A 17,679-nucleotide genomic window follows, 5' to 3' on the forward strand; every position below is an offset into this window, starting at 1 on the left:
GGATCTCCTCATCTCGCTCGTATGTACTCATTACTAGTACAGCATATCGACGTTAGTACCAAAGCCGCTCCAGTCGAGCTCTACCCCTATATATGAGAACTCTACTCAAGGTACTCAAGGGTGCAAGAGGCAGGAAGAGATCTACGGGGGTTTCATTCTTTCAGGTGGATCGCATCATAGTACGGATTACCGACGAACTTTTCCCGATAAAGTCAAGAAGAATGTTAAACAGTCGATCCGTTGAAGCACGCTCGGAATTCCAGTTGGAGGGTGGACCTGGATTATCTTCATTTGATTGGAATACCCAGGGTTTGAGATGCATGACTGCACACTTGACTAATAGGGATTCTAAAGCAAAAAAGTCCAGAATACAATATTATGACTTTAACTATTGCATCATGGCGCATTGCAGTCGAACTAGGATGTCAATCTTTGAAGTTTTCCCCATTCGTCTTGTCTGGACTTCGACCCCAGTTGGTTTCCGGTACCCTGAACATTGCAACGAATCTTGAGACAAAAAGACTGTCGGTCAGTCAATAGAGATCCTTTGCTCAGAGCATCTCCAAAACCCCTTTTCACATGGTCCCATCAACCGACTCGATCATTGACGGGCAAGGCAAGCCATTGATAACGGTTGAAATGAGCTCCAAAACTGATCAACGCAAAAGCGAAGCTCCCGATGATAACAATAAAAAGAAGACGAGGGAGTCTATCGAGTGCTGGTTGGACTAGAGTGGCCACCATGGTTTAATTACTTGGTCGATTATCGAGGATTGGACTCCGTGTTTCGCTATCACTCAACCGTTACGTAAGAACACCGATGGAGCCAGCATGCTATAATCATACATTTTTTCCACTTCGAACCAAATAAATGTGCAATTCATGGCATTTAATGTTTCAGTGAAGCTCATTTCAATGCGAAGAATGTCGCCGCGCCCCCTCTTGCATATGCGTTTGTATGTAGGTATTACCATCTAATGGGATGCCCAAACAATTACAAGCTTAATCAATGAACACCCTCGGTTAGCCAATGAGCACAAAAACCAACCCCATCAACGTTGCGAATTCGACACCTGCAAACACACTTGCTAACAAAAGAGCGACGTCACAAATTGACTCGAAGGCCTATTAAGCCAGATGCTCAAGGTCAAAGAGGAAGAAGGTTCGAGGATGAATGACTAAAGTGGCCTCCAGGGGGTAATCGCGATAAAACAATAGGGGGATGAGAAAGAGAGAGGGGGTCTTCTTTGATGGAAGTTGTGGTTGTGTCAGGGTCGTCAAGTGGAGACTTTTTGCCACCCCTTCCTACACAACATCCATTATATCCTGATCTTTGAGCACAACACTCCACCCTTCTCCCCCTCTGAGGCCTTATCTTCGTATCAGGATGAGGCATCTCGAAATTTTTAGCGGGGATCACATTATAAATACAACCTGACCATCTGGGTTAGAATTGGTGCTTATGTTGAGTCCCATAGGAATTTTAATGCGAATTCGGACAAATTGCTCCCTTAAGCATCATTGACGAATGCGCAATAACGCAGAATGGGCGAAACAAAGGTATATGACTGTCAAATGCAACTTACCAGTTTGACGGACTCAAGGTGAATTAGTTAGGCTTTGTGGAGTTCAATAAGAGAGACAAGTTTTGGATTACACTGTGATTAAATAAGTAATTAACTAAACTCGAATACTCAGATCAGAGCTCAAACACTTGTCTCCATTTTGGCTTTAAAAATATGTTTTCCACCACAGTATGTAAAGAGGGGGTGTAACTCAGTGGTAGAGTGTCCGCTTCGCATGCGGAAAGTCCCGGGTTCAAATCCCGGCTCCTCCATGACACGGAGTTTTGTCTTGGAGTTTTTGTCTTACAGTCACCATTGGTGGGGAAACCTTACTAGGAATTTTGATGCACTTCTCGATAAAGATGGCGATTTAACCCAAAAAAATGTCAAGCAAATAAGTTGTTCATCGCTTTGTTCTGGTGAAATTATAACAACGAACTGTGAGACAAAACTCAAGGGTTCTGTGGAACTTTTTTGTGTAGATTAAAGGGGAGGCAAAACCAGGCTCTAGATGTACTAAGAAGTGCTGCATTCTTGATCAGCTTATAGATTATTGTTGCATCTAATTTTAAGGCTCATTTTCACGTTTCTCTCATGTTTGTGTTGTCATGTTGTTGGCGCAGTAATAAGTACAGAATGTACGGATACCTCTTCAACAATTGACCTAAATCACTTCAAACTGGACAAATGTGTCGATTATAGATCGCTGCACGGTTAGCTCCATTATCCTTTGCTTATTCAAGTATTCACAAACTACCACTTTACGTAAGTGGACGGGTCTTATTAGTCTACATCCTGTACGTACACGAATATGTCTTTTGAAATCTCAAGTCATCTTAATTCTAGCAAAGGGATGGGATGACAAAGTTCTCAAAAGCTTGACTGTCAAACACAGTGAACCAACCTACAAGATGGTCTTGAAAAGCGTCTTTGATTGTCAACGATACCTCCTCTCTCTCGAAGTCGTCATGCTGAAAAGCGTTGGCGAAGGAAGCTTCTTCAGATTGCAAGTCCCTTTCATGTTCCACATTCGACGCCAGAGACTCCCTTTCCTTCGCTCTTGGCTCTTTTCCTGTCGTCCCACTGTTCTCGTTTTTGGCGATGTTATTCAGGCCTCAGAACTTCTCCCCTCGATTGAGCCAACCAGCTTCGAGGAAGAAGCGCTTCCTGTCCCCCAAAAGTGGGACCTCTTCTCTTCTTCCCGATATTACGAACTCGGAACAAGGAACTCGGGAGTCTCACGAGCGTATATATACACACACACGCTTCTTACAGAGTGGATCCAGATCCACCAGCTAGGACCAGAGAGACAGAGCAGTCGGTTTTGAGGTGGCTATGGGAACACGTTACTCTCTCAGTATGGGACTGGTGTGATCAATTGATCCTGGAACAACACCATGGGAATGATTCATTGGGTCCTATTCTTGTTTGCTTTTCTCGTCACCCTGCTGGATCATCTGGTTAGTCCCACAACCAACCTTTGTTCCTCCCAAGGTCTCTGTTGCAAACACAGGGACAGTGGATGTGTGATTCAGAACATATTTGCTAATCACTCGGTGGATACCAGCTCACTTCCTTGCTACTGTGACCATGCCTGTCTTCGTTTGGACGATTGTTGTCCGGATTATCGGGATTTCTGTTCAGGTAGGCCTTAGAAGTGCTTGTGGGGATTCCCACCACCACTGGATATCAATCACAAATCGACTCGTTCTTCAGTATCACAAATAGCTCTTTGATTGCTCGACGTGGGTTGCAAGCAAAACTTCTCATCGTCTATATATATGTCAATCAATTCACAAAGGCACCAATTTTCCGCTTGGAACGATAGCTACGAATGTTAGTTTTGGATTTGGTTCCACAGAGCTGTGGAATCAATATAAGATCCAAACCCTATCCTTCAGTAAGAAAAAAGAAGGGTTTGCGGTGAAGATTGCCTACTAACGATGGGCGATTCTCAAGGGCTCTCCTGGTGCTAATACTCTGGAAATCGGAATGGGAACAAAAGCCCAATTCACTTGAATACTCGAGTTCCTTTTTCTCTTTCCTCATTGGCTTTTGTTACGACTGTTAAGCACATGTGGAGGTCTCAAATAATTGCCCTCTTCTGTGTCGTTCAATAGCCGGATTCAATCAAGGGCCAAGTCTCGTGTTTCAAAAACAAACAAACATGCCAATATAAACGTGGCCATCCACCATCTCTCAAGGGCAAACAAGATATCCACGCAAGCACATACTGCATGCTGTACAGTATGCACAATATCTATCCAGAGAGATCGAAACATAGAAACAGAGAAAACTCGTAGGAAAAGTCAATATTAACCCGGTTGGCCTGATAACTGAATGCGGCGCAACATTGAATTAGACCTGGGTATTATCAAGTGAGCTCTAATCCGAGATCCTCCCAAAAATGTGAGAGCCTTAACAACTGTTATTCAACCGAGCATGGAACTGCTACAAATATGGATATTTTGAGGGTGTTTCTTCAAAGATGACGATGACGAAGATGATGCTAAGATGAGTGATATTACATATGGGATTACAAGCTAACACTACTTTCGCAAAACGTCAGCTACTGGAAGCACAAAACGTACAGAACTGTTCATTCACATCTGTAGGACGAGAACTACACAGAAAATTGACGTATTTTCATGGAAATTCTTAATTGTGATAAACCTACAAGTTATTCAACACATCAACTCAACTCAATAAAATTTCAATGTTATGAAAAAAAATTGAAAACCCTTTTTATACGGCAAGAAATATGAAATTTTAAACGGCATTCTGGCCTTATAAGGCAATGCCCTTTGAGAAAGCTAGACAGTGGAAAAAGTGCCATGGGATTGTTCTTATATAGGATTGAGTCCCTTTCAGCGTCTCATTTAGTTTGTGCCTTTATTCTGTCAGATCTTGCCGGTGGAAAGGGACGTTTTCATTTGAAATTATCCAAGTTTAATGCGAAACTTTAGAGGAGCTCACTGCAAAGATGCCACCACCAACAATAACAGCAACCAGCCAACTTCAAAATGGAAGTTTGCCAGATATGAATTATTCAAACCCGTCGAGAATGACACAGATTTTGAGGGATTCATAGAGACATGTGTACGTAGAACATAGAACCACACCATTCTCCACCCGACAGCTTGCACAAGACCGAGCCAACCTTCTGCCCTTCTGCTCTGCTTCTGCTTAGAGGAATTTCAATTTCCACCCATTTATCAACAATTTGCCACCCTTCTCAGGCAATGAAGCTGGTTCGCTCGCTTACTCACACACACACACACACACACACACAGTCGTTCACACCTGTACCCTGTTTAGTAAAACAACAGCCCATTCCTTCCTTGTTCAGGGAACGAGGAAGAGTGAATTTATTGGCAAAGGATGGCAAGAACAACAAGATTTGTAGACCTTTCTTTCATTTCGTTTCGTTTCCAATCTGAGGCACACGCACACAGAGAGCTTGAGAGGCATGGGCAAAAACTCTCGCCAGATCTTGGAGACTTCTTAAGGGTTGGTTGTTGTTTTGGTACGTACGTACGGTACAAGGGTACTTGGGACTGGCTCTGGACTTGAGCGCAATTGGCCGAGTGCACCAAAACTTGGGTGGGTCTGGGATCGAAATGGATGTTCAATGATCTTGAAAGTTGGAATGGACCTTATACGGAAAACTGAGGTTGGACAATGGCCATTGTCGATTTACGTTACATTCTTAAATACCCGGCAGTAGATGGACAGAAGCGTTGAGACGCTTTTGTATGCCGCGTTTTGAGCTAGGAATGAACAACATATTGCGAAGTTAATTTTTGGGCAGACTTGAATTGCCGGGTAACCATGCCCCCTTTGACTTGATTGATTAGGGGGTATTTGATTTGTGGCATTTCATTTTTTGGGCGATTCATGGATAATTCAGATTGCCTGAACAATTATTGGAAATGTATAATTATATTTACTGTAGATGCCAACGTTTATTGTCGCTCAAGCTGATCGTATGGTAGTTCAACGGGTGCATCTTGAGATGGTTCAAAAACTTCTACATTGGATACCAATCCTAAATATGAGCTGATTTACTATTCTTTGATTACAAAGCAGTTGTACTCTGACAACTTTTCGGATGGAAGAACTGGTGGAAGGATCGTCGCAGAACATGGACTGAAGCATAGATAAAGGATCCTTACATGTTCTGACATTGAATACGCCTTGAGGGCATCTTGATGAGATTATAGGAAAACCCATCTTCCATTCAATCAACGCTGATTGCTTTCGCTAGGTTGTGTGTCTAGAAGTACGCTGGTTAGGATTGGGATGTACGTCATACTGTTACAAGGATCAAACAGAGAGGTTTGCAAGTTATGCATCAATTAAGGCAATTGGATAAAATATTTAGATTCAAAATATCATTTAAGGACTGCCGTTAATTTCTATGCGTCAAACCCGAGCAATGATGCACAGTTTGGGAGGCATTTTCCAACTGAGGGGCCGTTTTAATTTCTCTTGTCCAAATTATCACTTCTGAAAGCTGTTTGCCCTCAAGAAGTACAAGTATCATTCAGTCTGTCTGCCTGCATCTCAACAAGTGTTCCTACTATCTTTTGAACACTTGGCTAAACTGTTTAAAGGTTGAAATTAAAAGTCATTGGATAGAAGACGAGTGTCAGCAGCCTTACACAAAAGAAATGAACTGAATAACTGTACAACATCATTCATAGCTTAGTCATGTTAAGTTTTGAATGAGGACACTCCTCTGATACCCGTCCGACAAACGAAAATAAAATAGGATTATTTTCATACTAATGAGGGTTACTTAGCAACTTAATGCCAAAGGATTCGTTCAGTTACGTCTTACAATGTTTTCTCTACTGATCTCCGACGCAATTGTATTGGTATGCCGACATTTTCGGCTAATACTAAAAACAGACAGAATGAAATGAGGCAAAGAATTTCATGCCATTCCCTAATTGGAAAATATTGAGAATGTGGAACATTCAAGAATTTGAAGAATTCTCCGAAATCATATTTTGACATTCAATCTAGAACAATGCCATCACACACCTGTCCGTTTTCATTGAAAATTAGGACAGGTTGATTATTTCATAACGCTAAAGGGGGGGGGGGCTCAAAATGGTGCTTGAGTCACTTGAGGTAATCAAGAGATTGCTCGGAAACTCAAATCCCAAGTAAACGCATTGTTTAAGTCGAGAAGTTGGCACCAAATTAGCGAAGTTAGCCCTTCAAACGTGAGCAAAGATACCTTCACTCGTTGTTCCTTTGCCGGTTAAAAATGATATATATATCAGTTTCCTTCCATGTTCCAGAAGCATAACAAGTCTAGTGGTTGTTCGTTAGGCCTCCAAACAATGCAAATGCCCGTACATAATCCCGGGATGGCTCGTTATTCTCGTTTTACAAAGGCCCATCTAAATCCCAAGCGATGTCATGGCCTGTCTTACCTCCTATTCTTTTGAGTTAGAATACTGAATGCCGAGTAATGAATGCTACATACATTCCAATGTGTTGTATGCATGAATCGCCCGCTTACCACTCGAGGTGACCCACCTGCAAGGAGAGAAATAATCCAATCTTCCTCATTCCAGTGAAGGACTGTGTATTGTCCGAATGGGGCCCTTGGACTCAGTGCCCATTCGAGACCATAGACAATGATCTGGCCTCCTCGTCCTATGAGGCCATTCAAGACGGCTGCAATTACACGACAAAACAAGGCCGTCACGTCGGGTTCTCCGAGCGCCATCGGGTGGTTTTACATCAGGCCATGAATGGAGGACGGAAATGTCCCAGTCTGGTTCAAAGGAAGCTCTGTCCCAATCCGAAGAGGAATTGCCGGCCCACGATTAATGACGCGAATCCAGGTTCATCCGTCGAAGATATGGGTGAGTAAGGACACATCTCACCACCACAGATCGCTTCTGCTTTGAGCCATTAAGCCGGGACGGAGGCCAGAAATCTCCCCCTTTGTTCATCTTTTGGAGGTCGTTAGAGGCCTACGAGCCGTTCGAGCTAATCATGGTAAAAGGCCATTCCAAGAATTGGGTTAGAGCAAAATGAAGTTGTACAACGACCTCGGTACAAGTATATGAATAAATATACCAAATCACACAGCCCAGGTCAATATGAACAGGATGATTTATGAATGGGCAATTCCCATCATCCTCCGATAATGATAATGATGCTGATGACGAAGACTCTATTATGTTTTTCGTTGCAGGACGTGCTCGATTGGCTCCAAATGAGAATGTCGCCGTTGAAGCCCTGGCTGACCACCAAGTTGAGCACCCATTGACATTTGTGAAATTCCACTCGCCGACAACTATGATGAACGATGCTGTCTCTTCCTACCCTGATGAGGAACTCCGGGGTGGTCATGGTCAATCGTCATCTCAAACTCTGGATGAATCTGCTGAACAAACGTTGTAAGTTTAAGCCGAGAATTCGTCTAATTCAGTCGTTGAAGGTCGTATTTTTCAAGTCAATGCTTGGAGGCTTCTTTCCCATTTGGGAGCAGAAGGGTGTCAGAAGTTGGCGAGAGACGAAACTGATGACCTCTTCTAAACTTTTCCAACGTCTTGGATGAGAGAAAAGAGTCCAGACAACCTCTGGAAGGACGTGAGATGGCCTTCTTGTCAACAGTTTAATTTTCCATCCAGGAAGTTCTTTCCGTCTTGGAAAGGAGCTAGCTAGCTAGGAGCTACCTCATTGGAATGTTTGGTCCAAGTTCGTTGAGATCATGAAGAGCCCATTTTGGGTAATTGGATTGTGCGCTCAAAACATTGGCAGCTTAGACTTGACCGACACAAGAAGCGGGCATTGTGCCAAACATTGATGTTGCTAGTTTATTTAGACATTGGTTATGATGTTGATGAACAACACTATAAGGTTATCAGACATGCAACAGTCCCTTCAAATAGTTTACATTTGAAACTATATCCAATATATGACGCTGAATCTCTTCTCCCTTTGGATTTCTTTCCAGCTCTTGTCTGGAAATGGTCATCATCCGAGCTTCGCATGGATGCCAAGGACACGACAAACGGCTTCACATTGGTAAGTCGTCACGGTTCCAAGCTCCAACTGGCGCCCAAGGTCCTTTCGTGGAACCAGTCTTGAATACGATCAGCTTAGACACTTCAAAAGAATGTACTACTTCACAATCGAGAGTACTGAACAACAGCCAACTGAGCTTGGAACATTATTGGACCCTTGGCTTGGTTGATTTAGGGAATAGGGATCAACAAGATCTTTCCCATTCACAATGCTAGGCCAATCCCTTGACTCAAAGGCTATTGTATTGTTATTGGAAGGGACGTTATGTTGAAATATTAATTTTCTGAGGCTTTGAAACATGTTTGGGCAAACTGCACTTCGCTTATGAGAGGATACACTAAAGCTGAGAATGTGGAACAAGCACAATTGAAGGATGTTGTGAACAAAGTCCATGGAATACGTGTTTCACCAGAGATAATCTGGAAGTTACTCACAGTAACGGGAAATATCCTAACTTACGCATAGTTTCATTTGAAACATGCCCCTCGGGGAAAAGAGCCAGTTTCTATTCAAACCAAATTATCGCTTCCTAATTCTTGTGTTCCCACATGACTCAAGTCTAAGTATTTTGGGAGCCATGGAAACGGTTTCTGGGAAAAATTCTCAGACAGGGTTTGGGAACAAAGCACGCTCCAACTTTGGCTAACTCAGACCATAAAGCTGGAAGGATTGTGTACCGATGTTTATTTGTACCCTCGTTATCAACACCTAATGCTAATGAGTGATAGAGGCTGTTGTGTGGGACATACTACCCATTGTTTGTATGTTAAACAGAACCCCCCCCTTCAAGGTTTGGCTCCCTTAGGACCAAAACTGGCCTTTTGCTTCGAGTCAGGCGGATAAAGTTCCATTCTCTGAAATTTCAAATCCATGGGTTTCGAGAAACCCAACTGACTGAATCGATGCTGTAGGATGTATTTGTACTTTAGACAGTTCTTTGCGTTCCACGCATTAATCACTGACGAGGAACGACGGAAAAGCCAAGCAAGAAACCTTACCGGCCAGTAATTGCAGCGAGCGTTTTCGGTTCCAGCCACAAAAATGTGGTGGAAAGTGCATCGCAGCAAAGATGCTCTAAAGGGATGAGCTCCATTTTTTTAGCCTGGTCCAAAGCCGTTAATGGTACATTTCGTGGTATCTCAACACGTTCTAAAAGAGATCCACACTAGTCAATGCTCTCTGATTCTTACATTCAAATCTAGTCTTTTGATTGTAACTATTCTTACGTATAAGAAGAATGAATGCGGGGTAGTCAATGTGGAAGATCATCGTGGGTTTGGTTTGAGATTTATGACCCGGGGTATATGTATTATCCCTGCCTGGTTCGGTTCTCTGTAGCTCATTTTAATCTCATAAGCGAAAGCCCGTCTTGGCATGTAGCAAACCACTGCCTTGTTCCCATTTCCTGTTGGAACACAGGTCTTTTTTGGGTCAGGTTGGATCTTGTAAATTGCCTTTCAGTTCGTTCCCAAAACAAATGGTCTTTATGCCAAGGAAGCTCATTAGTGCTAATTTATATTCCCTCCAGGCACGAGGATATGCATTCAGTGTCCCACGAAGATCGCCCAAAGGGCTCCCGCGACCTCCACCGTGGAGAAAAACGGGTTCATGTGCCCCAATTCCACGTCTTCCATGGACGACCAACTCATCGGTCTCATCCAGAAATTCAGGATTGATGAGCATTGCTTCGGGAAACTCACTTATTTGGCCATTCGGGACTCCCGCGAAGAGGATTGTCCTTGCGAGGACGGCCTTCAATTTCGGGTCATCGCTTGAACCTTAAGCACGAGAGAGGAGGGCCTTCTTTCTCCCGACATCTCTGAAATGTACTCGTACCGTGCAATTTTACAGATATATATTGCGTAATACGTATTTAAGTTCGAAAGTCTCAGTGTGTCAACTAGATTGTTTCTGGTACCATAAAATCATGTTTCAGGACATTGCCGTGTTTTGTGAAATACAATTTCTTTAAAAAAACTCAATGATCTTTGTAATTGATAGAACATTATATTGCAATTTTCAAATTTAGTTCTGTCTCACGATATAAATAAACGATATTACGACAATTGAAAATGAACCTTGAGAAAATAAACTGAAAAACAAAAACAAAAGAATGAGTAGTCAGATTTAAAAAAATGACACTACCTTCTTATTTGGTGAAGATTTTCCATCCAAACGTCAATCTTTTTATGTACATCTTCTTAATGTTGATGCACAATTGGCCTTACAAAGACCAAAGTGGGGCGCTTGGATTTCCTGCATGGTCTCTGTTGTCTTTCTCAATTGGCTATGCTTCTCTATCATTGTTCTTAACGCTCAAAGGGAGTTATTGCATTGATCGATGTTGTTTGAAAAAAACATCAGTACATGCTTTGCCATCGAGATTGGCAGCAAAACGCTGGGAGTTTTTCGGCTTGTAACTTGAAAGAGTTTTTATTCGTCGTCAAAGTCTTCCATTTAAGCAACCCACACAAACCCTTCCAAGGGAATTGATTTGGCATTCCAAATGGCGCCATTCTAGTCTGTGCAACAGCTCTGGCTGGGATTGTCCAATCTGACCAACAATGTCGTCAGGCGACAAGGTGTTGCTTAAAACATGCAAAATCAATGTTCCTATGGTCTCTTCCCAAAAATGACCGGTTTCACAACCCACACAAGTCCATGCTCTAATTAAGGGCCATCGTAAAGTGTGTGTGTGCCATAAGATAGAACTTCCCAATGAAATTAAGCATTAAGTCCACCTGACTGGATCGTTTCGAAAAGGCAAAAGACAGAGGCAAGACTGTAAATGGCAACAAGCCTCTTCAACTCGGATCGGTCCAGTCTCTAAGTGGGAAATCGTTTTTCAACTCTCTGGATTGGCCTCCGAAACCGGTGGTGGTGGTTGGTGGTGGGGTCATAACTCAACTTTCTAATAACACCCGGGGATCAAGCCAGCTTTTCGGGAGAAGGAGAGGGTCCATGTGGGCCAAGTGATATCATATCACGTTTCACTGGATGAACCCAGCTCCTAATGGAGAAAGGCCGCTTCTTTACAGCTCTTTGGAACACATAGCGGACACTGACATGAACTTGAGGGATCGAAGGGGCGAGAAATGAGGTCAAGCAACTTGCCTTTCCTGACATGCAAAGCCTGCTTCCGATTTTAATCACCAGTTCAAATAAGCAAGCCGTTCCACCACCACGACCAAAACCACGGTCCAGTTTCGACACCGATTGTTTTCTTCATTCAACGACAATGAAGGGCACACACCAGCTGTTCATCCTGATCTGCTCTGTGCTCTCCCAATGGGTTGTTCCCATCGAGTCCCTTCAGTGTTACGAATGTGCCAAGCTGAAAGGGAGGTCCGACACATGCAACGACAACGAGAGGACCATTATCAATTCCACCTCGGAAGACGGTGTCCGATGTCGTGTGTTCACCTTTGGTGGGGTGGTCGTAGGACAAGGGATGGTTTCGGATGTCTTGTGCTCCCCAGAATCCTTGATGCGTTCCCAATTGGTCATCAGCAACGCTTTCATCGGAAGTGGTTCCACCTTGGCTCGTTGTTGCAACATCTCGCTGTGTAATGGTGAGGAAGAAGCTGATAGCTCGTCTATTGATCCGCCTACTATAAACAACAATACTAATGCGGGAACCGAGCCAGAGAAAACCAATAATAGTGATACCGATCCCAATCGAAACTCCTCCAACACCACCACCACCACTGAATCCCCGTCGTCAATGAATTCAAATAGTTCCCAAGTAGCTAACTTGGAAAAGAACGAGCAGCTTGATATTGCAGCTAGATTGAGCAAGAATGAGGATGAAACCCCAGCGGCCTCGGAGCCTGAGGCTGAAGGGCTAGAGTCCGAGGCCCCCCGCAGAACCATCAGTTCTTGGTTGATTGTTTTCCTGGCAGGAGCGGAAATTGTTTTAAATTCGAGGCTCATCCTGTAGAGTGGAACTCATCCCGAACAAAGTAACAGGACGATGCTCAACAACATACCCGGCCTTATCAAATCAGATCTATCTTATCTACCCTTTTTTTCTTGCAAATAAAAGAATAGATTTGATCAAAGGTATTTTTATTTAGCGTACTGCATATTTTTTTTCTCGATGATTCTCTGTAAGTCATGGTGCGTAGTGCGTCATAATTTGTAAAATATTTGGTCGTGCAAAATGTCTGAATTAGCCGCTCTAAGGCAACCTCGAATGTAAGGCTGGTCTGGTATCGTTAACAAAAACGGATCTAAGTCACGTTTAAAACTTGGCAATGAGTCATCTAATGCATAGAATCGTCTAAGAGAGCACGGCAGTAAGTTGGTCAAAGCTGGTGCCAGGTATAAGATAAAAAGAAGATTGTAAGGCCCTCACAATCTTTTTATCCGAGTGATTGATTTTATGGCGCATTTCACATGAAATTCCTCGTCTCTCGCTAACACCATGTCATATTCCCGGGTTAGGACAAAGGGAATGGAGACATTTAAACCCATAAAGGATTAGGTCAGGTTCATACCTACGCTGAAAACCGTATAATCCATATCCATATGTCTCGGACAGTATGTGCTTTCAGCACGTGAAATGACAATTGACATTATCTAGATTAAATCATCGTTGGATGTGACGGTTTTCGTGGGACGTGTTGATTTTAAGCCCCATTGGGCTGCTTGCTCTCTAAAACAGCGGCAAGGCAGGCAATGTTCCAAGACCAAATAAGTATTGAATTATAGATGACAGGTTCTGCCACCAATCTTGATTGGACCTGACACCTCTCATGTTCCCGAAGCAGCAATGTCCTTCAACGATATGGACCATAAGTGGAGAAAACCTGAATGAAGATACATTTCATTTACTTTTCCACGTGACAGTGAAGAAATCTCGAGAGATGGACCCAGCAAAAAAAACTTTTGTGGGCGAAATTTGCCAGCTCTTGGCATTCTGAGGGTTCTCGTAGCATGTTAAGAGAGACAACACTCTCGAGAAAAAGCTAATATCAATATGAAGAGTTCTCCTTTGGAGGCTTCAAGCCCATTTCATCCTCTTCAACGGAACGGTGTTACGTTGTAAAGTTTCGTGATGAAGGATTGACAGGTCATGGACGACCTTTTTCTCGTATGGAGTAGGGGCCCACTTCTCTCAGTGAGGTCAGTGACCTGGCAAAATCGAGTGCTATTTGCTTATGTACACATGCACATCGGGAAAATCGAACCATCAAAGAGTGACATCTAATCATACTGTCGAGCTAAATCTACAGGAAGTTATTTCATGAAAGAGAATGATTCTCGAATCTTCATTTCACATACTTGCACAAAACAGTTATTCACAATCCAAAAAGATATCTTAGCTTATCAACATTTCACATGTACCTTTATTTTTAAGAACTCGTATGTTGGGCAAATATCCGCAATATATCTGTTAGGTATCAAAACGACTTGCGAATTGGTATATTTTCCAGGCACGGCTTACTTTTGGAATTACTCAGATTGAGACCATAAAAGGTCAAACAGCAAAAAAAAAATGCTATTGTTGGTATTCAATCCTTCTGGAAAATGATAGCAGAACTAGCCAAAGGTACAAGTCAAATGAAATCGAATTTTATTTTATATATCTGTGTCCAATGGCCTTAACAAAAATTGGCAAAAGATCAATGCGAGAAATTTCAATCCAAGGAATGAGTTAACGACAAATAATCTTATGGTTGACTTTATTTTTGTCCATGGCACGTTCGGCACAATGCTCGACTCTTTTGTAGGTTGGAGTTTGTCTTCAAAGCACAAATTGTCGCACAAAATTGACGTAAGTGCTTTTGGTCCGCCAAATTAATCTAATAGACTTCAACAATTCAAATTTGTTTATGATTGAGCACGAAGATTGGCTAGAGTCACATTTCGAAGACGCTTGAAAAGGCAAAATGATGAAAAGAGCAAACTTTTCCTGTGAGTAAATAAAGACAACCACTAACCGTTCCATTTCATTGAAAAGTGAGCTGTCATTTGTAAAAATTGAAAGCTATTATCAATAGTTCATAAGTTAATTGCATGTGTTTATAGGCTGTTATGTCCCTCTAATAGTAGACCTAGTCATGGATTTCCAGAAGACCTCTTTGTTTAGCTGTCCGTGACCTAGTAGACATTTCATTACCATTCCGCTGCAACTACTCATACTCCCCAATTCTTTCCATCCAGGGGTCGGAAAAATAGTGCTTTGTGTTGAATTAAACTTTGAACTATTTGGTCATTTTGAGACAAAATACCTTTTTTCGCGAATTAACCCAAATTAACCTAAAAACGACAATTTTGGGGAAATTGAAGATATTTTAGCATGTTTTGGCAGTTTTTTACAAATAATTTACCCAAAAAAAGCTCAAGGATAAAAAAATGCATCTACCTCGTTTTTTGCAATGTTTCCATTTCCAGCGAGTTTCTTTATTTTGACCAACTCTTCTTAATAATTCACATTTTGGTGAGCACTGATAAGTAACTGAAGATTAATCTCACTTTGTTCTCTATGAATGATGTCGTAACTATTCTGTTCACAATAAACTTAGATTATCAAACAATGTCGGTACTGATTTTACAGATCTTCCATGATTTCAGGGTAATTCAAAATATGAACCTCACGTAAAATGAATGCTTTAGTTTGCTTGATATGAATGCTTAAGAATCATTTTCCTTCATTAAGACAAGACACACCCCAACGGGCAAGAAGTTCGACAAAAAAAAAGTAGTAATAGCAACAATTTTTGCTTTGAAAATCGCCAAAATATTTCGACACCCAAACAGATTACAACCATCTTCCACCTTTTCATATCTTATTTTTACGTTTCCTGAACTGATTTGACTGATTTTACAACCTGTAAACAAATCATTTTGACTATTACTTATTCAGACCACTACTGACGAAAATATTGCTGCCGGATTATAAAACAGCAATTTCATGTTAGAAAAGTAGGTTGCGTGAATTTGATTTGAAAAGTTTCGTGCAGATTCAATTTTTCTCGAGGTATGGTCTTTACTAGAGCCACTATAATAGTCTTAACGTAGAATTCACATTACTCGCACTAAAAAACAGGCAAGTAACTGACTTTTTCTGTTCAAGGCAGGTATGACTTTTTTACCGTCTCTTGGAGCTGAATTGAATTAAAGCTCCCACTGATTGTGAGTTAATGCGGAATTTTGACTTCAGAAAAGATACATTTTGGTGGATATTTGACTTAGAACGGTAGGATTTGGCGGGCTAGACCTTGGAGAAACAGAAATTGTGGGTTTGGAGGGGCCATGAAGTGCTAGCACTTGCCCTTGTCAGTTAAGTCATCGTACATTCACCTTTTAAAACAAAAAAAAAACAATGAAGTCCACCTCTCTTCTTTCTCCGCCTCCTTCATTGTTCAATTTGCTGCCCTCAAAATATTCGTAGGGCTTATGTAGGGGTTGATCCAGTAGCAAGATTTAAGTCAGACTTGGACAAGTTTTTGACTAAAATTCCTGATCAACCTTACATTCAAGGATTAGCCAGACAGCCAACTCTAATTCGTGGTCGATCAAATAATATACATAAATAAAAGTCAAGTAAAATGAATAATCTTCTCGTCTTGAACTGCTGGGATTCCAATCCCGGTAGCGGAAGGAAGTCCGCAAAAAAAACGAAAAAAAATGGCTAGAAGAGACACTTCGTTTCTTGATATAATTGTATACTTTGCCATGTATTGTTTCTCACTTCAGGAATTCACATCCCGAACTTCTTACCCCTAATTGGACTTGTATTTCCAGTACTTCCTGTCGCATCTACTCTTTTTGATCTGCTGGCCATCTATTTCTTCATTTGCTGAGCGTCTGGTCACCTAACATACAGCTGTTGCGTCCAAAATTCTCCTTAGACAGTCAAAGTCATGAGTACCAGGTTAGCTTGCTTAGGGCAATTAATTGCCTCATTGATAGAATAAGCCAAAAACATGCCATGTCATACCATGTTACCAAACTGTTGCCTTAGGATTATTCAATCCTAAAACCAAATTGATGCCATATATCCAAATTAATGCCAAATTACTTTCTTTTTCAACAAAGAACCTCATACATCACACACCATGACAATCCTATGAGTTAGGATGTCAACACTACTCCTTTTTGATCTGCTGGCCATCTATTTCTTCATTTGCTGAGCGTCTGGTCACCTAACATACAGCTGTTGCGTCCAAATTCTCCCTTAGACAGTCAAAGTCATGAGTACCAGGTTTAGCTTGCTTAGGGCAAATTAATTGCCTCATTGATAGAATAAGCCAAAAACAACGCAAACGATTCAATACAGAGGAATCGGCCCAATCAGCCCTTTGTTTGGTAGAGGCTGACTCACAAGGTGCCCTCTGAAGTGCTGAACGTAAACCATATTTCGTGCAGCGAATGAAAGCTACTTCTGAGCTACTTGATTTGATAAAATTCTCGAAAAATACTAGGGATGTCGAATTTGAAAGAAAGGTAAGTCAAATAATTTTATTCTAAAGAGGGATTTTGAAAATAGTAATTGTATGTTTTAATTACGACATTGATGAAATTGTGATTGAATATATTCAAAATGAAGTAATTGTAATTAATTACACCTGTAGCGTATGTGTCTGTAATTGTAATAAATCACACCTGAAACGTATGTATTCGTAATTGTAATTGATAACCTTTTAGAATGTAATTAGCACACCTCTGCAACACCTTTCTATTTAGAGTCGCACATTCGCCGATCTTTCCTCACAGCTTAAAGTAAATTTGCCTAAAATACTAACTCTTAAGGCCAAATTGCAAAAAATGGCCCAGATTATAGTACAATTTTTACAAGTGTATGACATTTCACTTTGCCTGCTCCTGAATTTTGTGCTCAAAAGTCTTTCAATCAAATTTCCGTCAAGATATTTGTGCCTTTAAAGCCGACTTATGAGATGTTACTGGATCAACGTTTACATATTCCTTGGGAATATGAGGGAAGCAAATTGTGCAAAGAGGGAGCCCAATTGTTCGAACTAACCTGGATTCTCGAGGGCTTGAAGGTGCTCTCAAAACGAATGTTGAGCATCTGCGGTCACAACGATTT

At 41.6% G+C, this 17,679-nt stretch overlaps 1 protein-coding gene and 1 non-coding gene across 2 annotated transcripts; both read left to right on the forward strand.

Annotated features, from left to right (window-relative positions):
* Window positions 1-1,765: 1,765 nt before the first annotated feature.
* Trnaa-cgc (transfer RNA alanine (anticodon CGC)) lies at window positions 1,766-1,837 on the forward strand. Its single transcript has one exon. It is a non-coding gene; the product is annotated as a tRNA-Ala (tRNA).
* Window positions 1,838-2,848: 1,011 nt separating this feature from the next.
* LOC131887066 (uncharacterized) lies at window positions 2,849-10,603 on the forward strand. The gene is made up of 5 exons (XM_059235559.1): window positions 2,849-3,209; window positions 7,157-7,450; window positions 7,786-7,990; window positions 8,551-8,621; window positions 10,150-10,603. The coding sequence occupies exons 1-5, from the start codon at window positions 2,963-2,965 to the stop codon at window positions 10,395-10,397; spliced, it is 1,065 nt and encodes a 354-aa protein (XP_059091542.1). The 5' UTR covers window positions 2,849-2,962; the 3' UTR covers window positions 10,398-10,603.
* Window positions 10,604-17,679: the final 7,076 nt, after the last annotated feature.

The sequence above is a fragment of the Tigriopus californicus genome, chromosome 9, assembly GCF_007210705.1.
Source record: "Tigriopus californicus strain San Diego chromosome 9, Tcal_SD_v2.1, whole genome shotgun sequence".
Classification (NCBI taxonomy): domain Eukaryota; kingdom Metazoa; phylum Arthropoda; class Copepoda; order Harpacticoida; family Harpacticidae; genus Tigriopus; species Tigriopus californicus.